This window comes from Eubalaena glacialis, chromosome 19 (assembly GCF_028564815.1).
Source record: "Eubalaena glacialis isolate mEubGla1 chromosome 19, mEubGla1.1.hap2.+ XY, whole genome shotgun sequence".
In the NCBI taxonomy this organism is placed as follows: domain Eukaryota; kingdom Metazoa; phylum Chordata; class Mammalia; order Artiodactyla; family Balaenidae; genus Eubalaena; species Eubalaena glacialis.
The window spans coordinates 52,209,387-52,232,375 of NC_083734.1; the positions used below are offsets into that span (position 1 = coordinate 52,209,387).

At 58.7% G+C, this 22,989-nt stretch overlaps 1 protein-coding gene across 3 annotated transcripts in view; it reads right to left on the reverse strand.

The window, feature by feature from the left end:
* Positions 1-22,989, reverse strand: part of BAIAP2 (BAR/IMD domain containing adaptor protein 2) — a 71,042-nt gene that overhangs the window by 35,466 nt on the left and 12,587 nt on the right. For all 3 annotated transcript variants that reach the window (XM_061174630.1, XM_061174632.1, XM_061174631.1), the window contains exons 2-3: positions 19,754-19,829; positions 18,140-18,226 (exon numbers count right to left, since the gene is read on the reverse strand). In XM_061174630.1, the coding sequence (XP_061030613.1) occupies positions 18,140-18,226; positions 19,754-19,829 (163 nt within the window). The remainder of the gene's footprint in view (positions 1-18,139; positions 18,227-19,753; positions 19,830-22,989) is intronic.

Consider the following 22,989-nt stretch of genomic DNA (forward strand, 5'->3'; position numbering starts at 1 on the left):
TCTCTTGCAAGTCTGGGTGACTCAGCAACCCTCTCGCTTCAGAGCTGAGTGGGGAGGTTGGGGGCTGTCCGTGGGGGACCCTCTGCCCCCGCTGGCCACCCCCAGCAGGAGCTGGCTTCTGCCAAACCTTGGGATCGTGAGCCAGAGGGAGCATCACGGCTCAGTCGCTCTGCTTCTTTTCCTTAAGTGTTTTATTTCACCACCGATACGAAAAAATTCCCAACAGACTCTCAAAAATGTTCACAGCCCCTGGCAAGAACCTCAGTACAAGGACAAGGTGGAGGGGCCTGGCACTGGCCAGTGTGAGTGCTGGCCAGCACCTGGGGACCGAAGGCACCCACTGAGGGGAGAAAAAGGCAGAAACTAGAGACCCCGTCAGCACAGAGGGACCGGGGCGATAAGCTGGAAGGTGCAGGGCACAGCTGAGGAGGGGGAGGCCCAGGTGCAGGAAGGCCCCACACCCGGGAGGATGGCAGTGGGGCAGACACTCAACAGAGCAGCTTGGCAGGACCACAGCTCACAGGAGGAGAAGGGGCGGAGCTGCTCTCGCTTGGAGCTCCAGGCAAGGTCAGGACTTGAGCAGGGCGGCACCCTGCTGTGATACGGCCCGACCTATTAGCAGAGGACACAGAAGGATCAGCCACCCACCCCGGGTGCTCTCAGAACTTGTAGACGGTTCGGAGGAGCAGTCGATTTACACGTGTTCGGGGATGTAGGACCCACCACTGACATCTCAGATCTCAGAAACATTCAAGTGTTTCCCCAAACTGGGCTCTTTGGGAAAAGATAAAAGATTCTAGAAGACTAGAGAAAATTACAGGTACCAGATTTTTAAAAGGGACCGACTCTAGAAATTGCAGGTTGGTGTCTTCATGTGAGAGTTGTTACTGAGATAAAGGTGACCCACTCGCAGCCTGGGGCACTCGCTCACCTTCATCGTCACCACACTGACGACTGCTCCGTGCAGGTGCCGCTCCAGGTGAGACAGTTAACCAGAGGCCCTGCCTCTGTGGTGCCTGAACTCTTTCCTGGGAGAGGCAGACAAAACATGGGCCAGTGAGGAACGAGGAAGAGTGAGGGGCAAGTGGGCCAGGCAGGTCAGGAAGGAGGGCCACCCGAAGGCCAGGAGGACGAAGGATGCCTGTGGCTGCCGATGGCACAGAGACGGCGGGGAGCGGTCTGGCAGAATCTCGCTGATTCTTGAGCCCCAGACCAGCACAGGTGTAGCCCCACCTCCTACCTGAGCTCCACAAGGCACCAGGCAGTCCCCCAGGGCACTGAATACTGACACAGGGGACCTGAGTGTGGCTGGAGGCCGGGTCTACAGCCACACCCAGAGGGTTCCATCCAAGGCCCGGAGATCAAAGGGGCCGTGAATCTGCTCTTATCAGCGCTTAGAAGACAGACACTCTCCTCCCAGCCCAACCTCCAAACCTCCCGAAAGCAGCTAAAATAACAGAGCGGGTACCCGCTCACCCCTCACCAGGTTCCCCGGCTCTCTTTCCGACACATGCACCTAGGTACCCGTGCATACACTTTTTGGCTGAACCACCTGAGACGGTAGTGAACATCACGGCGTGGCCAGCATGTCAGCTTCTGCACCTGGAGAGCACGGACTTGTGTGCACAGGCCCACGGCCAGCGCAACCCAAGGACAGCAGCCACCAACACAGACCCTCTTCCATCAGCACCCGCACCTCGGGGGCTGGGTGCCCCAACTCATCGCCGCCTGTGAGCTGCTCCCCAACCCTGGACCTCATGCGCGGCTCTTCAGGTCTGTCTGTCTGTCTCTCTCCCTCTCTCTCAACAAGTCAGCATACTGTTTATCTAAATGCTGCTCTGTGAGCATCTGGAACAAGTAAGTCATAAACAGGCTTAATCGTGGGTTATGAGGACTTAACCTTCAGCGGCACCAGAATTCTTATCTTTCCTCTGTGGAGTCGGGAGTCTTCAGCCTCTTTAATCCAGAAGAGTCCTCTCGAGTTGCATCTCTCACAATGCTGACATTTTTAAAGACTCAGGCTGCTTTTTTGGTTTTTTCTTTTTTTTTTTTTGCAGAAAAAACACATGTTCTTATAATCTGCAAATGACAAGAAGCTGAGAGGGAGCGTGGATCTGGGAGACTGGGAACAAGCCAGGGTGGGAGCAGGGCTCAGGCCCCGGAGTCTGGCCGCTCACAGGCTGGCGCCCGGCAGATCTGTGCAGCTCCCCACCTTGTTCTATGAGCCGAGGGTGGACCAGACTCCACCTGAGGGCCCCTCCTGGGCCATAACGCTAGACTCCTAATCCCAAAGGAGCGAGGACAGGATTTCAGGAAGAGATGAGTTATCACCCATTTAGGCTTAAAAAAGAACACATTTTTGCCAAAGCAACACAGACCCGAGAAAGCCTGCTTTGAGATGGTTCCCATGAAGACAGCCAGTGGCCTGAGCTGACCCCCAGCAAAAGTGAACAACAGCACGGGATGAAGAGGGTAAGGACCCGGCTGCCGGACCCCAGGGCTGGGCACAGCTGCGTGGAGGGCCAGGTCCCTCCCCCAGAACACTGTGACCCCCACAGCGGAGCATCACCCCCAAGATCAGTGTCTAGAGGGCAACCCAGTGAAACTTCTAAAACCTGATTAACCCAAGAAGCGGGAGGAAGCTGGGGACCTGAGGTGGGGGAGGTCACAGAAGGCAGTTTCAATCTCTGGAAGGCACAGGCGGCTGAGCCCTGGCTGGGGGAGGGGTGCGAAGTGTGGAGGTGGGGAGGGGCCTCCTCCAAAACCCACTGCCACATAGCAGGACCAACCCCCAGGGCAGAGACCAGCCTCCATCCTGGTGCCTGTCCACCAGCCAGGGGATGTCCGTCAGGGGGGCCACCCGGGGGTGACAAGTCCTGATAGTCCAGGAATCTGCGGGGAAAGGGCTCCAGGCCTGGGCTGACCTCACTGTCTCATGGGTTACGTGTACATGTTTGTACCTCATCCCAGGATTAAATCAGTAAGACCACGTGTCTCCTGATTAGGGGGTTGGGCTAACAAGGCACACGGCACAGCCCCTGCCCCAGAGAAAGAGCTGGGCAAGTGTTTGCCCCTGCCAGTAACAGTGACGATGACAGCCAGGAACCTGGGTGCAGCTCCACCTTGACATCAGCGGTCCTGCCACACACACCCTCTTTCTTTAAGCAGGAGGATGGTGGGTGAAGAGGTTCAGGAACTGGGCAATAAGATAGGGAAAGCCCCCCGCCCACGTGCATGTTCCGTCCTTCTGAGGAGCTGGGCCCCGGCCGGCAGGGGGGTACCACCCACGTGTGGTCAAGGGCACCACTGGTGCCCTTTCTTCCCCTGCCTATGCCCTTCGTCCCTGATGCCAAAGTCAGGCCTGGGCAGGGGTCCCCAGTGCTTGGTCTCTTGCTCACCACCCCCATCCTCACACCTGTGTCCTTCCCACTGTGAGAGGGCTGTGTCTGTCTCTGACCCTGGCCGGGACGCCGCACAGGGCTCCGTGGACAAGAGCCCGGGGGGCTCCCATGAAGGCACAGTGTCAGCGTGCAGGGGGAGCTGATGCTACGAGAAAGTGGGTGTCTTCAGCAGCATTACAAATGTGGTGGACGCTGATGAGAGCCCGGCTCCCCAGCTGCCTGGACCTGGACCTCTCAGACCATGCTGGGCACTCCCAGAGCACAAGCCTTCCAGGACAGGATCTGAGAACATGTGGGAAGAATGGGAACATCCAGCGCTAAGTCCCTGCCCATGTGGCTCATCCTTAAGGGCTCCCTGGGCTGCCACAGCCCTGAAGGCCAGTCCTGTAACCTGCTGGCCCCCCACCTAGTAGACGTCAAGCCAGATCACCCCAGGACATGAGCACCCCAGCCAGATTCCCAGCCCAGATGGGTCCCCAGGAGCAGCCTTATCGTGCGTTGGGGAGGGTCCTACCGTCCCTCCACCGCCAGGAGCCACCCGCCGAGGCCCCGCCCCAACTCCAAAGTGGCTGATACTGCTCCTCCTGGGGATAAAATTGGGTGACCGGTCAGGGGGCAGCCAAGCCCCGATGCAGCTAGAAATGAAGCCGTCTGAAAAGGCAGGGTGGCCCAGGGCTGTCGGCTGCACCACAAAGGTCAAAGTCCTCCCGGACCTGGGGTTACAGTGCCAGGTCTTTCCAAGGGAGAGTAGCCCTTCTCCGCCGGCACCGCCATGTCAGGCAGGGGCTGGGGTGGCCGGGAGGCTGTGGCCCAGGTGGAATTGAGAGCAGAACGTCCACACGGTTACTGACCAGTAACAAGTCGACTGACCAGTGCAGGCGTCACATGAAGGATGATCTGGGTGGGGTCACGAGGTACGACTGCAGGGGTGCCAGGACGGCCCCTCTGCTCCCTGATCAAGTCCAGTCAGGGCCACCTTAGCAACCCTCCCCCCCACTAGAGGAGCCCGACAGAGTGTGAGGGGTGGAGCTTGGGGGACCATGGTGAGGACCACAGCAGCCACAGGCCTGCCGGGAGCCCTCACCCCACCTGGGCACTGACACCAGACCCCTGACTACCTCTCCAGGAGAAGCAGAGGTGAGACCAGCACAGCCGTGACTCTGCGACCACAAGACTGACGTGTGCAGGCGTGTGCTGCGGTGGGGTGGGCAGAAGTTCTCTGCCTCCTCCCAGGTAGAGCCACGTGCTGCAACAGTCCTCAGCAGCCCCAGATGGTGCGGGGGGGCGCAGAGAAGGTGTCTGACCTTCCTTTGGAGACTAAACCTCCAGCCCTGTCTTCGCAGAGCTGGACTTGAACCTGGCGAGCAGGACGCACTATTACTGCCAAGTGGTCACGGCGTTCCTTTTGGTCACCGGCAGCCACCGAGGGCGCCAAAACACTCGTTTCTTGAGGATCTGTCATTTCAGGAGGAGCCAGAGCTCCCATTCCCTGCTGGTGGCCAAGGGGCTCTTGAGCCAAGGGGTCAGCTGCTCAAACTTGGCTGGGAGCGCCCGTTGCCTCCTGAAGCCTTCTGAAGCAAATATCCATAATGCTCAATTATTCTGGTGGCTTCCAGAGCGGAAAGGCGCCTCTGAGAGCTCATTAGCATACGCCTGAACAAGGCACGAATATAGAGCTCTCGTTCCGGAAGACAGACAGCCGAGGGCTGCGGGGGTGTCGCGTCGGCCGTGAGAGCCACCGGTATGGGATGCGGAGCTCAGACAGCACTGAGGGACCCCTCTGGGATCAGCCACCAACCCCCCCCCATCCTCCCTGCTGGCCTCAAAGCCACCAGTTCCCCCCTGGTAGAAGCAGGGTTCTTATCCTGCCTACAAAATGGCAAAAAATGGCAGGTGGCCAAAAGGATAACCAGGACAATAATCGATGTCTGTTGCCATGGTGATGATAGCGGACAGTGACCCTCCCTGACTGCTGCTCTGAAGCAGAGCAAGACCAAACGGCCCCTCGGTGTCGGTATCAGTGTTGTGTCCAAAGTGGACGCCCAGGCACCGGAGTGTCGTGGAATGAGATGGAGGAGGCACCGACCAGACGTGGCCCAGCCGTCCGGGCTGGCCTCCTTCCTGTCCTGAGCCTCTGCCCTACCTGCTCCGGGTCAGGTCCTGGACCGGCATCGGCCACACTGGGAGTCTGATCAGATCTCAGAAGCTCAGGCCTGCCCCGGGCCTCCTGAAGCCAAATGTGCATTTGGATGTGTCCTCGGCCAATCCACACGCTCTCAGGCATCCACAGTTACACTCGGGGCTTCGGGGTTCCCAGGCTGGCCGCCCAGGCCTACTGGAGGACTGCTTCAAGGAACTGGCCGACAGGGAGGTGGGGACTTAGGGTCAACCTGGCGTCCTCTCCCCATGGGCCGGGCAGGCGCTGGCTGAGCCGGGTCTCCACAGCAGCAGCAGGAAAGGGCACTGCGAGACGCTGGCTGTGCTGCTGGGAGATAGCGGGGCAGGAACTCACATCGACAGACCCTCCACCCGCCAGCATCACCGTGCTTCAAAATGCCGTCTTTTCTCCTGCCTGACGCGACTCACAAGGGGACAGGGAAACGTGGGTGTGGACAGAGGGAGGGGTTTTCCTCCCACATTTCCACCCAGAGCAGGGACGTGAGTGGACAAGGCCACAACCCCCAACCACAGGCGGCCACCTGGACCTCGGCAGGGCGGGCAGGCCAGGCCCAGAGCTGGAAGGTGCGTGGATGACCCTCCCCCAGGGCGGCCACCCTCCAGGGGTCACAGAGCCCCGTGAGGCTGCGCCCCAGGCCGGGCAGGCACTGCTGCTCCGATCCTCACCAAGTGCCATGAAGACCCCCCAGAAGCGGTGGTGGCTCCCCATTAACCTGCCCACTCATGCCCCCGATTAACTGTCCAAGTGGACATCAGTTCTCCTGGGGACGGTTTCTCAGGCACCAACTTGCTCTAAATCATGTGAGACACAAACAGGAACAGGCCCAGTTGAGGACTGCTCATCAGGTAACCAGGCCTCTGCGGTCAGAGCGTCCACAGTGCCTCTGACACACCTGCCCTCCTGCCAACGCCGGGGACCCAGGGGCCAGCACCCCTCGGAACAGGTGGAGACCTGCCACAGAGGCTCCCGAGCCGGCACCTGTGCCCGCCGGGCCCCCCGCCATGCGTGGGATGCTCCAGGGCCACCGGCTCTCTGCTGGAGGATAAATGAAGGACCACTTCCTCCTCACTCTCACTTGGGGGCGGGGAGCTGCAGACACACTGAGAACACAGCACACGCTGCTGGCGGGACCTCAGTTCAGGGGAGACACGGCGGGGTCACAGGACTGGGGGCCCCCAGGGCCCTCCAGCCACCCAGGCACTCGAGTCAGACTGGCCGTGGTGGGAGAGCCCTCACAGGCATGCTGCTGCAGCATGGGCTTTAAAGGACCTCGGTGAGCCTCCTGCTGTGGACCCAGGTCAGTTCCTCAGTGGGAACAAGCCCCAGGCCCGGTCCTCACAGACCCTGCCCCACCTCACCACCAGAACCAGGCTCAGAATGAACCACAGCTGAGGGCCCCCTTCCCCTCCTCCCAAGCAGGACCCCCAGGAACTAGTCCAGAGGGTGTGGGGTCACCACAGCCACACACCACTGTTCCCTATGGATGTTCCCACCCTGGAGTGGGCCCTCGGACACCGAGGAAGCATGAAAACACCCTGAGCCGTCTCTCTTGCTATGGCCAGAGTCTCTGAGAACAGGTAGATCCAATTAAGACGTTTATTAATTCCTCCTGACAAAGGCTCGAGCCGACCCCATAAAGCTCTCATCAGGGCAGGCGAAGCGGACACGCTGGAGCCCCTGGCCCTTCACACCAGTCATGTGAGTCCAGGGGGCCCTGAGAGGGGACCCTCAGATTGCCCTCTTACCCTGTGCTCAGCCCCAGGCTTTGACCTGTCCAGCATCCACACAAAGCCGGACACGAGGACAGAGACTCTGCAAAAAACCTGCCTGGTGTCAAGATCTGCTCGAGGCCTGAGGGAGGCCAGGAGAGCGTGGACCCTATTCCTGGGGTTCCGGTGACTGCCTGTGTGCCGGCCACTTCTCCCAGGGGCTAAGGGACACCCCCTCCATGTGCTATGGCGGGGGTTGCTGGTGTTATCAGCTGGGAAGAGGAGGTGAAGGCAGGATGCAGGCAAGGAGCCCACTCCAGGCCAGCCTGGGGACGCCAGGCCATCATGGGACCACAGTGTAGGGCAACGTGGGTCCTCTGAGTCAGGACCCTCAGGGATGTGAAATCGACCTGGCTCCCACTGTGCAGCTGTAATTAAGTCCTCCAAGTGGCGTCTGTCAGGTTTAGCAGTCAAAGGTGGGGTCTGACAGCAGGTGGATGTGAGACAGACTGTCACCCACCTGCAGGGAAGGCAGGGACACACTCGGGCTCCCCAGCCAGGTGTTGACAGCTCTGCGTGACATGGAAGGGGCCGTGATGCAGCCCGACAACCTCCCGGCCTCACAGGGAGCACAGGAGCCGACCTGGTGGGCAGCCCCCCGACCTGGTGGATGGCCTGTGGCACCATCTCAGAACTACCTCTGCCAAGGAAACTATCCGGCAACAGTCTCAAAGGCCCCTGGGGTCACATGGCCCCTGCATTTCAGCGACCCACGCGCAGGAAAGGGCCACCCCGTGCCTCTAAGCATGAGGCAGTCGTGGGAAAGTCAGCCGGCATCTGCAGGAACCAGAAGAGGTAGCCAAGTCCCACGGGGCGAGTCTCCAAAGGTGGCATGGGACTGCCTGCCTCAGTTCTTCACCCGGGTAGCTGGGCGTGGACAGCAGCCAAACGCCAGGGGAGTGTTCAGGCCACACCTTAATCCAGTGACTCAGCGGCCAAACCTGGCCCAGTTTCAGGTGCAGGGAGCCGCCTCCTGCCCCGAGGCCCCGCCCAGCACGGAGCTCCCGCTCTCTCATGGGTGCGGGTGCAGATACCAGTATGGGTGCAGGCAGGTGGCAGCCGAGCACAGGCCCAGGGCACCTGCAAGCACACACACGCCCGGGATCACAAACAAGCGAGCTCTTCAAAGGCAGAGAACATAACAGAGGCTCGGGAGATGGTGAGGGCCAAACAAAACGGCCGCTCAGCTGCTGGCCCTCGGCTGCGCAGATGGACGGAATGTCCAGGTGAGGCTCTGGCAGAGGCCCCGGACACAGGCTCTGGAGGGACGGGCCCAGCGTGAAGGTTGGCCACACACGGAGGAAACAGAGGGCTCAGGGCAGGCTGGGCCCTTCGTTGCCATGATGGCCTCGTGTTAGTGCTGCTGGCCAGGAAAGCCTAGAATGCTCCACAGGATATGTCACCTTAGTCTCCTGCACAGACACAGGGCAGCTGACTGACCCTCTTCTTGCATGAATGATTCTGGCACAGAGTGCCTGAGTCACCTGCCCACCTGAGCACTGTGCCCGGAGCCCAGGTGCATTGGACTCTGGCCTCCACCTCCTACTCCTGCCTGTGCTGGGCTCAGCCCTGCTCTTTGCACAGTGGCTTTGGGGAGTAGAGCTGGGGGCCTGGCTGCAGGGGGCCACCCAGCGGGCAGGATGTGCTCAGGAGTGCCAGCTCCCTGGGGGCTACTGTAGATGGTGGCACGGCTATCGGTGAGGGGGACAGGACAGTGGCCTCCCCTGCACAAAGGATGAGGTCAAGGTCCATGGTGGCACCCCCAGGAGCAGGGGAGCAGGGCACCCCAGGGGCCAACACCGGCGAAGAAACCAGCAAGCAGGACAACACAGAGACTGACGCTGCACCAGGCCCACTGTGGAGTGGCTGTGATGGTGGAACAGAGAGCCCGGAAGCCAGCCTGTCCACTGCCTGGACTCGGGGACATGTGTGCTTTCAGCGCCACGGCCAAGGCCGGGCTTGCCGACAGTGCACACGGAGGCTGGATGGAGAAGCGAGGAGGTGCCATCGGGATCACCCCAGGGGAGCAGTGACAGGGCGCAGATGAGATGCCGCCGTACTTGGCCTGTGCCAGCAGGGGACAGGCACCGGGGGGTCTCCATCCGCTCTCTCTGCTTTGATATGACCTGAAGTGTCCTGTGACTTAAAGCTTAAGGCAATGGGAGAGCCCAGAGGGGACATGGCATTGCTGACAGCGCCCAGGACAAGAGGACAGCGTCTGCACTGTTCCCTCCTTCAGGGCAAAAGGAGCCTGACTGGAGATCCGACCTCCCCGACCAGCCCCGGAGCCCACGCCGGAGCAGTCTGGAAATACCCACTCTGCGCCATGCTCCCCACCATGCTGGCATCTCAGGCTGCCCGTGTCAGGGGGACGGGGAGAGGCTGGGTGCACCCTGCTGTGGCCAGCAGCAAAGGGGCCACCTGCCCCCTATGCCCTGTGGCCTCCAGGCTCAAGGTAGAGAAAGAAGCAGGAGAAACAAACATGAAAACATGCTCACTTCCAGATCTTAGCAAACCCCCAAGTTTGTGGTCTACGAGCTTGGAGAGTGAGCCCCTTCAGGGTGCTGTGATCGGGGTCACCCTCCCTTGGGCCACCATCCTGGCTCCTTGGTCTGGGGAAGGCCTGGGTCTGCACACACCGGGGACTGGCCTGGAGCCTCGGACCCAGATGGGACACCCCCACTGCCCTGAGCTGCCGGTCAGCCCCACGAGCACAGAAATCTGTGAGGAAAGCAAGCAGACAGGGCCTCGGAAAAGCTGCCCCGAGTACACAGATCAAAGAGACTGGGATGGCCTCCATAATCACCTGCCTGGGGGCGGCACCAGGTGTGCCTCAACGGAGCTGTGAGGGGGGGCGGTCAGGGAGACAAGTCCACGGCAAGTGTGGGTGGCTGCTGGCGGGGGATGAGAGGGCGGCGAGGCGATGGGGAAGGCGGGCATCCCTGCACCCCGACTAAGCAGCCTGCCTATCAGAGTGAACCCAGAGCCGAGTGGAGTGAAGATGAGAGGCCGTCTCCTCTGTGAGGTCTGGAGCTGCAGCCCTAAGCTGCCTCCTGGCCACAGGACCAAAGGCAGAGCGGCCACTCGCTCTCCACAGGGACAGGGAACAAAGGGGCAGCAGCACAGCGACTGGGCTGTGACTTCTGACCTCCACGGGCCTCAGCCTTGCTCACAGCAGGAGACATCACGTCAGAAGCCTCTGCTCTGGTGATAAGGGGTCCAGCTCTGGGCAGTACGTGGTTGGCTGACGTGGCGGGGGGGCGGGGGGGCGATGTGCTGCTCAAGACCCTCACTCTATGCAGGAAGGATGCAGCGCAGGGCTCGTAGGGAGATGGGGAGGGGTTGCAGTACCCTCTGAAGCATTAGACGAGGGTCGGCATGGCTGAATCCCACACCGTCCTAGTGGGCTGTTGGCCCAGGGAGCAGAGCAGGAGCCATACAGCTCCTGCCCTTCGTGGGAAAGAAAAGGCAAGAAGAACTGGAAGAACGGGGCAGGGATCAGCAGAGGACGGAGGGTGACCGGGGAGTGGCCAGGGTGTCTCACTGCTTGCCTGGCAATCCCTGACCCCAAAGCCACCAGGGGCCACACCCAGAGGGACCCCAGCAGGAAGTGGGCAGCAAGAGGGCAGATAAAGCCCCACTTTGCAGGGCCTCGAGATTAAGTCTCTGGTCAGAAGCCCGGCGCCTGGCTCAGGACGTCATCAGTGTGAACAGAGCTCCCTCCAGGCTGCTGCCACACCTCGGCTGGAGCACCACCTCCCCAGAGGCACTCACCCCTTGAGGGCTCTGGTTGATCCCCAGGACAGCAGAGACCTCACATCTCTTCACATCTCTTCCCTCCCATCCTGGGAAGTAAGGTCTATCGAGAAGAAAGTGGTCAGAAACGAGTAATTCCCCAGGGCTGCAGACAGGAAGGGTGGAGGAAAACAAATTCAGCATGAAACAAAACAGACTGAAAACAGGGTTACTGAGAACAGAGGAGTTCCCCTCATAAAGTTCAGCTCGTCAGGAAAACACGACCGCACGTAACTTGTAGTTTATGCACTCAATAACTCAGCTGGAAAACACATAAAGCAAAAACCTCAGAGAAACTGATGAGCCCATCTTCCTGGGGAGTAAGAAAAACGCCTCTTTCACTTACTAATAAGGAGGTGGAATTACTGAAGATTCGAACACAATTAGGAACCCTGCACCCAGAATCGGAATAAACAGGGAACATATGTTCTCTTCAAACATAACAGACACCTATAAACATGGGCCACACGCCAGACCAAACAGCCTGTCAATGAATGTCCAAGATTCAGATAATTCGGGAATCAGCGCAGGCCCCCCTACCTGGGGTCCCGACCAGCTTTTGGGGAGGGGGAGCTCATACAGATGCCCAGGGCCACAGGCAGAGCTAACGAGACCAAGGAACTGAGAAGAAAACGTTTCCTAGGCAAGTGACCCAGTGACATTGTTGCATGAGGACAGTGGCCAAAGTGCACCACCAAACCCCAATCCCCACCACACTCCAGCCAAGAGCAAAGGGTCCCAAATCTGAAATTTCTGCCACTTCTACCAGGGCCTCAAAGCTCAGAAGGACCTGGAAGCCCTCAGCTTTCTCAGCAGGTCACTGCAGGGCAGCCCCAGGACGGGCATCCCCCCTGGGCTGGGTCATCGGCCCCTGGTACACGGGCACCCAGCACGCCCCAAGTTATAACAAAGCGGAAACAATTGTCCTGCTGGTATCCAAGATGCTGGTCCCAGTTTGGTTTTCCCCTCCCCTTCAGCGCCAGGTGGACCAGAGCTGCTGCCTCGGCGCCTGGGGTTTGGGTGGCCTGCCGGGTGGGACTCGCCCACACAGAGGGGGGCACAAGGGCATGGGAATAGAAGGCAGCGGTGCCCAGCCTCACTCAGACAGGAGCACTGCGAACCCTCACACGCTGGTCACGTGGGAGGACAGCAGAGCCAGAAGGGAGAGCCCCGTGGCGTCACACTGGTGAGCCCCGGGGCAGCGGCTGCTGTGGAACCGCGTGGAGGTCACCCCACGGTGGGCTTGGCATCATGGTCCCGAGGACTAGCTCGTTCAGAGCAGCAAACCCACCCCACCCCCCCACCCCCCCGGGAGTAACCCAAGCGCTGATCGAGAAGACAGAGAAATACACCGTGTTCATCACGTGTTCACAGAATATTCTACAGCAGTGAAAACGCAGCACCCGCTACTGCAGGCAACAGGCGGATCGTAACGTGGGTACAACAAGCAGGCTGCACAAACCCGGCTTCCCATGGCCAGAAGCCCCAGTTCCTGCCAGGCCCTGCCCCCTTCCCCCAGCCTCGCCCCCCTCCTCCTCTCCAGACTTTCCCATTTCTGCCAGAATGCGTTTTTGTCCACCTTGCACTTGTGGACATACCCTTGCTCTTGTCCTCCGCCCCTCCTGGTGCCCTTGCTGTCCTCACCCAAGGTCGGACTTGCAGCTTAACCCCTGCCCCCGGTTACCCCTCCCGGGGCCCGGGAGGCCACACACCACACCCACCCTTGGGATGCTTTGTTCTCCAGGCCCCCTTGGGCCCTCCCCCAACATACACACTGGAGCTACGTCTGGAAATTTCACAACACCCACCCAAGGACAAAGATCTCAAAAGCTTCCAGGAGGAGAAAAACAAAAAACTCACGTTAAAAAAAAAAAAAAAATTAGCCAAAACGACACTGAAGACTGCAACACCAGAAGGCAGAGGACAGGGAGTGAGGACTCTGAGGGAAGGCGGTCTCCCACCTGGAATTCTAAGCCATCAGTGCGAGGTAGAGAACCATCCGCAGACAGACATGGGCTCAGAAACGTTATTTCCCCTTTTCCTGCTAAGGAACCATTAAAAGGAAGGATGATCTCCCTAATTGAGGGAGTAAAACAGGACCCATGACCCAGAAAACATGGTCCCAGACTGGAGAAGGGGCGTCCCATGCATGGCCCAGCCACCGGCCCGGGGTATCAGAGCAGGTCGGGGCTCCGGGAAGCAAGTTCCAAGAGGGGGAGAAGCAGCCAGATTAACGGGACTGCGGCCGGCAGGGAGGAGTCCCAGAGCGCGGTCTCGGGTTCGGGAGCGAGTTAATGACCGCAAACTGACGACTACGCAAACGAAGGGAAGCAATTATTAACTCCGGCAAAAACAAAGTTGTCAAAATAGTAACAAAAACTTATGGACCACAGTTCAAGAAAAAATATCACTCAACTGGACTTCATTAAAATTAAACATTTCTGTTCTAAAGCCACTGTGACAGGGGTTTCCTTGGCGGTCCAGTGGTGAAGACTCCGCGCTTCCACTGCAGGGGGTACGATCCCTGGTTGGGGAACTAAGATCCCACATGCCATGTGGTACGGCCAAATAAATAAATAAATAAATAAAACTACTGTGACAAGAATGAAAGGCTAGCCTGGGAGAAAATATCTGCAAAGTATGTATCTGAGAGAGCACTTCAACCTAGAATACACAGAGAACTTTTACAACTCAATTATAAGACAAAAACCCAACTGAAAAAAAGGGGGACAAAGATCTGAAGAGACATTTCACCAAAGAAGATAAACAAACGGCAAACACTATGTGAAAAGATGCTCGATGTTGTTAGCTCGTTAGAGAAATGCAGATGTGGAAATGCCCAAAACTGGAAACAACCCAAATGTCCATCAGCGGAACAATGTATAAACAATGGGTCACCTCCACACAGCGGAAACTACTTGGCACGAAGGCAGGATGGTCTGGAGGTACGTGGAACATCAGGATGACTTTCAAAACAATCATGAGATAAAAGAGGTCAGACCAAGAGAGAGCACAGCACACACTACTCGAGTCCATTTACACAAAACTTGAGCAAATGCACACCGAGTCTCAGGGCAGAATACACAGCAGTGGTTGCCTGGCAAGGGGGGGGGGGAGCACGGAGGGAGAGAGGCAGGAGGTTTTCTTGCGGGCCCCAGGAAATGCTGGGGGTGACAGGGCCGTTTGCTACCTGGGCAGGTGTGCACTACCTAGGCAGGTGTGCACTCATGTCCATCTCATCATGCTTCCACTTCAGACGTGCAGTCCACTGCACTGCAGTCAGACTGCTCTGAGCTGAGGATTCCTGCCAGCACCGCACAAAGGTGATACTGGTCACCGATTTAAGCAAAAGTTGTCATCGTTCTATTGGGTGGGGCGAGAAGTGGTATAAAAATGCTAAATCCAAGTAATGTCCAAAATTAGAAAGAAGAAACAGCACAGGGACTTCCCTGGCGATCCAGTGGTTAAGACTCCGTGCTTCCACCGCAGGGGGTGCGGGTTTGCTCCCTGGTCGGGGAACTAAGATCCCGCATGCCGCACGGCATGGCCGAAAGATTAAAAAACAAAACAAAACATGAAAAACAGCAGCACAAACCTGCCTGTTTACATGTACGGAAGCAAACACAGGCAGACAACATGCAGGGCTGAGAAGTGGGCCTCGGGCACGTGGGGGGCAGGGAGATGTATTTTTAAACCAGGGTGTGTGCTGCTTTAATAAAAATTCAACTCCGACCGTGTGACTCAGTAGTTCCCCTCCCAGGCATACATGAAGTGTCCACACAGACACTTGTGCCGACTGCTGACACCAATGCTATGGAAACTGCTCAAAACATGGAAACAGCCCAGATGTTCATCAACTGGGGAATGGAATCCACACAATGGAATATTATTCAGCTATAAAAAGAATGGAGCTGACACGCTACAACATGGATGCACCTCGAGGACACGATGTGAACTGAAAGAAGCTGGACACAAATGGTCACGATGGGTTAGTGCACGCTTCCATCTATATGAAACGTCCAGAGCAGGTAAAGCCACAGACACAGAGAGCAGATCAGTGGCTTCCAGGGGCTGGGGGAGGGGGAGTGACTGCTAATGGGGACGGCTTACATTTTGGGGGTGAGGAAAAGTTTGAGAACTAGATATGGTGATGGTTGCACAACTCTGCGAATACATTAGAAACCAGTGAATTGTACACTTTCAGTGGTGAGTTGTATGGCATGTGAATTACAACTCAGTAAAGCTGTTGCCAAAAGGAAAAATTCAGTTCCCAGAGCAGGGCTGACAATGACCTGAGAAGAAAGGCACACTGGTCTCTGCCCCCGTTCCTGGTACAGAGCTCCTAATCCCTTGTTATCTCCTGGTGATAGCAGCATCCTTTGTTCTAATGAGGCAACTCTGGGTGGGCTCCCGGATGGGGGCTGGTCACCAGAAAGACCGAGCCAGGGTTAGAAGTGGCACTTTGGGCCCCACCCCCATCCTCTGGGAGAGGGGCTGGAGACTGAGCCAACAACTGTTCATGCCTGGAAACCCTTAAACCACGGCGTTCAGAGAGCTTCCAGGGTGGTGGACACATCCATGTACTGGGAGGGTGAGGCACCCCGACTCCATGGGGACAGAAGCTCCTGCACTCGCTACCCTCCCAGACCTCGCCCTGTGCATCTCTTCCTCCGGCCGTTCACCTGGGTCCTTTGTTATACCCTTTACAACAAACTGGGACTCTGAAGTAAGCCTTCCCCTGAGTCCTGTGAGCCGTTCCAGCAAACTACCAGATCGGAGGAGGGAGTGGTGTGAATCCGATTCGTAGCCAAATTGGACAGAAGTGTGGTGAACTGGGGACCCATGACTTGCGCCAGCCTCTGGGGTGGGGGGCAGTCTCTCGGGATGGGGCCCTCACCCTGCGGGTCTGCACTGACCCCGGGTAGATCGTGTCAGAAGTGAGCTGAACTATGGGACGCCCAGCTGGGGTGCTCAGAAACTGGAGGGCTGGCTGGTGCAGGAAAACCCACATCTGGTGTCAGAACCGTTGGGAGTAGAGGAAATAGAGTCCTCCCTTGGCTGGCACCTCACCAGCCACCCCCGCAGATGCACAAAGCCCCAAAAGCCCCTGGAGAGATTTCAAAAACCCACAAGTAAACCAGAAGCTCCCTGATTCAGGCCGGAGCCCAGACAGCTCCTAGAGTGGTGGGTGGAGGGATGTTCCAACCCCCCGCCCACCCCTTCCATGTGCGGACTCCACAGCAGGAGGCTGCTGTCCTGCTCACGGGGCCTGTTGTAGCGACAACTCCCAAGGACTCTGCCCACCGGAAGTTCTGGAATCTCACTGTGGTTTCGCACATGCCCACCCTCACTATGGGGCCACATGGGACCCGATTTCTCCGTACACAGACCCTCCCCCTTCCACATGTGTGTGTGACTGCGGGGAGAAGGCACACGTCTCCCCCTGGCCACCACGATTAACCACGATAAGAAAGTGCCCCTTTCACAGATAGGAGCCGTGTATAAACACACAGGATCACACACAACACCCGACTTTCTTCCAAGGGGCCCAGACGGTGGCTGCAGGAGCCACAGCCGGGATGCCCATGAGCGCTGGGCAGGGCCCACGCGTGGCCTCTGAGCTCAGAGCCGGTTGGTTCACGGCCATCGCTGATCACAAAGGGGTCCAGGCCTCCATCCGCCCAAACATCCAACACGTCACCAGCCAGGCTGAGCCTGCAGGCCTGACCACCACAGCACCCCGGCCTCCATGTCCTCACGGGGTGCCCAGGACAGGTCAGCTGAGTGTCCCCAAGAGGCTAGCAGGTTTCCCTCTAGAGCCACAGAGCCGGAGACCAGCCAGCTCTGTAGTCACTGAAGAAAGGCCCACATCCAGGTGAGCAGAGCCCAGCCCACATGAGGAGTCCGGCCCTGGTCACTCATTCCGCCCAGCCTCGCCTGCACATGGTCGCCTGCCCCTGCTCCCAGCCCAGGAAGGTCCCATAGTTGTGTCTGGCTTTTACACTGTTCTCTGCTCTCAGGAAAACCCGGATGCCACTGTTGCTCTGCCAGGGTGGCAGTCACGACACACAGCGCACACACCTGGCAGGCCTGCTGGTGACGGTGTGGACCCAGGGCCGGGACAGCAGGGCCAGCTGGGCCACCATGTCCTCAAACAAGGGAGTAGCAGAGGGCACCACAAAGCCCGGCAGTGGGCAGGCCTGACTTCCAGGGCAGGACGGTGTGAAAAGTTTGAAGGGTGGTGCTGCGAGCGAGAGCGGGCAGCCTCTGCTAAAGGCCGCACCGTAGATAAGACAGAGACACCTCTGGGAGCTGGAATTAACGGACACACAGAGAAAACAAACGCCCTCAAACCTGCCAACAACCGAGAGCCTCTCCAAGGGAGCCCACAGCTCTTCCCATTTCACACTGTGCCTCGACTATAAAAGTAACGTGAGCTCATGTTGGAAATGTGCAAAACACAGTAAAAGCGTAAAGAAAATAATCCATCCCAGAAATTCTACCTGTTAAGCTTCTGGGGTCTCTTCCTGTATCATGAGATAAACATGCCCCCAATGTATTTTTACAAAATCTGGTCACACCACGCTATGGGTTTGCATTCTTTTTCCCTCATTTTTATACCAGGAACCTTTCCCCACACCATTAAAGACCATGATCTGAGTCCAACTTTTCACATGGCTCCCCTATGCCGGCCATTCAAGTTTTGCCTCAAACACCTGTAAACGTGGATCTGCCTGTCTCCTCATCCCCACACCGTGCTTCTCAGGGGACCTGAGCCGCCTGGTGCGCCCCATTCTCAGCAGGGTGTGTGCCCCACAGCCCTCGCCAGCTCCGAGGGCAACTGCCATTTTAGGAAGACTTCCCTTGTTGGACAGGGAAAACTTGATCCCAAATCAAAGGACCAGACACAGGACAGGGTGGAGTCCCAGATCGGCATGGGGACATCCAACGACTTCAGGGACTTCCGGGGTCTCTGCCACATTTAGGGGTCTTACCGAGTTCTTTGGAGCCCTGGCTCTCGCTAGCCAGCTCACCCATCTTCACCAGGGCGTCGAAATAACCTTTGGCAGCATACGTCACACCTGAGAGAAGAGGAAGGGGCAGTTACTTCCCTCGCTAGGAAGTAACAACACCTGCAGCACCTACTCGGCGATCCTGCCTGCCTGCCAGTCAGCCGCCTCCCCTGTGCGCAGCAGGCTCCAGCCTGGGCAGAACCTAAGCCCGTTTCTTGCTGATGTTCTCTCGTTCCAATCCTGAGAGCTCCTTCTCTGTGTAAGAGCACAGTGTACGGCCTGGGTCCAGAGCTATTCAAGTCAAATCGCAGGGTGCCACCCCGACCACGAGGCCTGGCGTCTTGACGAGACAAACACCAACCCCAGGCAGGAGACGTGCAAAGTGGGTCGGCAGGAAGACCCCCCCCAGCCAACCTGGGTTGAGGACTCTGTCCCCATCTGCGGTCTCAGAGAGAACCTTGTAAGTGGGAGTGAGTCACACGCTCAAAGTGGGCTAAAGGCAGCACCACGGGGACGGAGTGGGGGGGGACTCACACCACCTCCCAGGGCAACTTCTGCTCTAACCTGACTTCGCAAGGGACTGGCACGGAAAGCGCCAGACCTGCTGACTTCCTGGGACCACACCTGGTGCCCGTTGCCCGCTGCCCTCTGCCTGGGATGGAGCTTCCTCCAGGAACTCGGAGACCCTTCAAGACCCCGGGTGCGCCCACACACTCCTTCATCAGAAGAGCCCCCCCAGGTGCCCTTCACGCTGGAAGGAGGACGAGGGCGCCTCTGGAGCAGGGCCATGGGGAGCAGCCGCCAGCAGCATAATTACTATTTCTAATCCGTTTTCTCCAGAACCCAGTTAGGGACTTATTACTGGACACTTGATCAAATTTTATTTAGGTAGTTTTCAATTAAGCGCACGCAATTTGCTCTGCAGCCTGGGAGTGTGTGCGGGCTCCGCACCCCAGCAGCTGGAGCGCGTCCGCTGCCAGGCAGGGCGGGCTCCTTGAAAGAGATGAAAGGAAAGCATAGCGGGCCCAGGCCTGGCCTTGGGGAGGCCGAGGGCAGCTGAAGGGCTCTGTCCTATGGGGCAGTCCAGGAAAATGGGGAAGGGAGGACACCTCCAGGCCCCACCCCCACAGAACTTTGTTGGGGGCCCAGGTCGGGGTGGAGGAGCCTGGAAGGAGGCCTGTGCCTCGTGTCCAAGGGCTGGGGCACGCGAGCAGGAGACCCCAGGCCGGGCCTTGACGGATTCACCCTAGGCCATCGACGCTGTGCAGCTGAGAATGAAGTTACGTCACTCTGAGAGAAAGCCCCCGGAGGTAAGACATGTCCTTGGATGATGCTTTCAGGAAAGGAACCACCGTTGGCTTGAAATGTGCAGGCCGACCCCCCCAACTCCAGGGTTGGAACCATCCTGCCACTTTTGGCCCCATGTCCACAGTATGCACTAAACATCATGGCCCTCCGTGGTGCAGCACCTACACCTTCACTCTGCCACGGTGTGCTTCTGGAAACACCGCCGTCCCTCCCTAATCAGGCCCCAGGAGCTGTCCACCTACTGAGATGTCCTCACTCGCACCCGCGGGCCAGGGACGGCAGCCTCACCTGCCAGCGCCTTCTCGTAGTTCTTGCCCATGGCGATGAAGTTCCGCAGGCTGGGGTTGAACTGCTCCATGATGGTCTGGAAGAGAGCAGGGAACAACATCAGGGGCAAGGCACCCGGCGTCTTGGGGGCCTGAACGGCGAGGGGAAAATCCTGCAAGCATCACATGCGGGGTCGAGACCACGAAGCCATGGCCGGGCCCGGGGTCCAAATCCCAGCTCTGCCCCTGTTGAATGTCCTTGGGCAAATGACCTTCCCAAGCCTCAGTTTTGACACCTGTACGATGGGGGAAAGAACAGAACCTGCTCCATCGGGGCCTTGCAGACTAAACAAGTGAGCACGCGTACGACACGTGGGGCAGCACCCGACATACATCCGGCGCTCAGATATGCTGCACTGAGGTGCCATTACCCCGTCTGGCAGGGCTGAGTCAGCGAGGAAGGTCCCTCCGCAGGCCACACACAAAAGGTTCATCGCTGCCTGGAGCCCCCTCCCACCACGATCTTCACTCAACACATCAATTACCAAACGTCAGCTCTGATTAGAGCGACGCACAGCCTGACTGCAAACACCACACGATGAATAATCCAGCAGGCTCTGGATCCACTCGCCTGATGGACTCAAGTCTTGGTGCCAATACCACTAGTTCTTAGACTGAAGAAATTAGATTTTCACTGCGAAGGCCAAATAAATGTTTTAATTACGAGGCATAAAAACAGGCACACACAAACAACAGCCAAATGGGAGCTCTACTGGGTAATGTACCCTGACGGTTGGGTGCCAACCCCAGCCAGCGAGAACACTGCAAGGAACTTCTAAGGAAAACCCCGTCTCGGCCACATCCTACATCTTCGGGTCAATTATTGTGATATGCGTCTGATCCTTCTGCAGGGTAAGAGAGAAACGTCGCCAGGGAGGGGAAGTCGCCTGGCCCCGTGGGCAGACCGCAGAGCCCCAGGTGCTTCTGCATGAACAGAGGCAGTGCCCGCCCCACCCCGGCCAACAGGCCAAAGGCAGCCCCGGCCCCAGGTAACACCCTTCCATCCCTGCTCCTGGCCCTCAGCCAGCAGGACCGACATGGATTCCGAGAAGGGCTGTGGGATCTGGGCTCCAGAAAAACCCACTACTTGGCACGTGCTTCTGTCGCCCACCCGGAGGAGCGGCCTGGAGTGCCAGCACAAAGAGGAACAGAGACCCGTGCCCAAGGGCGACGAGACCCCGAGCCTGAGCCACCACCTCCTGACATCGGGGCTGGGCGCCCACCTGCTCTACGCCGTGCAGGGAACCTGGGAGGGAGATACACCTGATACATGCCTGAGTCCACAGGGCAGGTGCACCTTCCTTTCTGGACACGACAAAGGGGAGGGCACCTGCCATGTGCTGCACCGGGGCTGAGGCACACAGGGGGACGCAGCAGTGACCCCATGGGACAAAGTCCCGAGAGGGAAGGCAGGCCCACGTCACACACCGGGCAGGACCCCGTACCTGGAGAACGAGACAGCAGGACACGGCTCAGGGGGCAGCAGGGGAGAGAAGCATGTCATAGAGAGAGGAGGGCCGCAGGCAGGAGCGTGCAAAGGCCCCGAGGCCAGGGCCTACTGGTGTCAGGGACAGGACGCCAGGAGCAGGGTAAAGGGTGGCGGGAGGTAAGAAGAGGCAGGAAGTGTGCAGTAATGGCCCAAACCTACTGCCTCGCAGCCCGTGGCAGGGACACCTGCTTTCCCTGAGTAGGATGGGAAGCTGAGGGTCGAGCCAACTACATTTCAAAAGGAAATGTACCCCTGGCTGCTCCAGGGAGCCCAGGTTGTAGCTGAGACCGCACAGATGCGGGAGACCCCTCAGAGCTGCTCAGAAACCTAAGATGTGAAGGTGGCTCAGAGGGCTGGCTCCACTGCAATGCGGGATGGGGTCAGGGGGCAGTACGAAGCTCAGTGGTCTGGGGACGACTCTACAGTGGGGAACCCAAGTCTGGATGCATCCAGTCCGAGGAGTGCCCGGCAGTCAGGGCAGGGATGTCACGTAACAGGCAGCAGACGAGGGACTGGTGTCCGGGCAGGGTGCGGAGGGGAATTCAGCGTGGGGATGCCTGCCAAGGGTGCACACACAGGCTGGCTGAGCCCTCAGCCTCGCTGCTCAACGCCACCCAGACCTGTGTCGGGGCAGAAAAACGCTGGAGGGCGCATGTGTCTGCTCAAAGGAAATGGACCAAAAGCAGGGTATAGACCCAGTAAGGGTGGTTTCTGTCCCCGATTCTGGTGTTCCAAATATGCACACGCACGTACGTGGGTGTGCTCGCGCGTGTGTACAGAGTTTCAGTGTAAATGTATTTCTCGCTGCAGCGATGGGCACAGGCTGAAAAGGGCCCTGGGGTTGGAGCATGTGAGGGCAGACCTGGGCTGCAGAGCTCTAGGACTGCAGCCCCCACCCACCCCGGGGGCAGGAGAGGAAGCTCCACAGCTCCCTCCCTAGAGCCCCAAACATCCTCAACGACAGCAGGAAATAGGCCAGCAGCCGCCCAGGCCAACAAAGGGGGTCACCTCGGCAGCCCGCCCACGCCCGCCCAGTGACACACGGCGACAGTCGCCAGGTTTCGCTTCCTTAGCACAGCTGCTGAGCTCATGCACGAGGAATGTGGGAGCGAGGGGCAGGGCAGGAGGGGTGCTGGGGTGTCGGCCAGGACACCTGGCCAGGGCACCGCCTGGTCACACAGGTGCCGCTGACTCGCCTGCCTGGAGGCAGTGGCAGAGGCATAAATGCTGTGGGACTGGTGTCCCAGGAGGCCCTCCCTCCTTGGCCAAAAGCCATTCTTCCTCCCGGCTCCTCACAGATGCTGCCCTGGCTGGAGAGCGGGCTCCCACCCACCTCCAGGTCACCGATCTCCTAGAACCGCGACCACCAGAGACCGGCCAGGTCCAAGACGACCTTGTCAGGAGGGACCCTGGTGGCCCAAAAAGGGCCTAGTCCCTCTGGTGGGGGATCCTCTCTGCAGGGGACTTCTCTGTGGGAGGGGGCCCCTGACACCGGGGGCCTCTCAGAGCCTGAGTCCATCGCCATCCTAGGGCTCAGGCAGAGGCATTTGGACCCAGGGGGCCGTGCTAAGCCCATGATGGGCCTAAACCCACCATCAGAGGCCCGGAGTGGGGCCCTGCCACGCCCACTGCAAGTGACTGCTCCCCTAACCAGGGGCCTGCGCAGCCCCTCCACGCACTGGGGGGCCCTGGGAGGGGAAGCCGGAAGC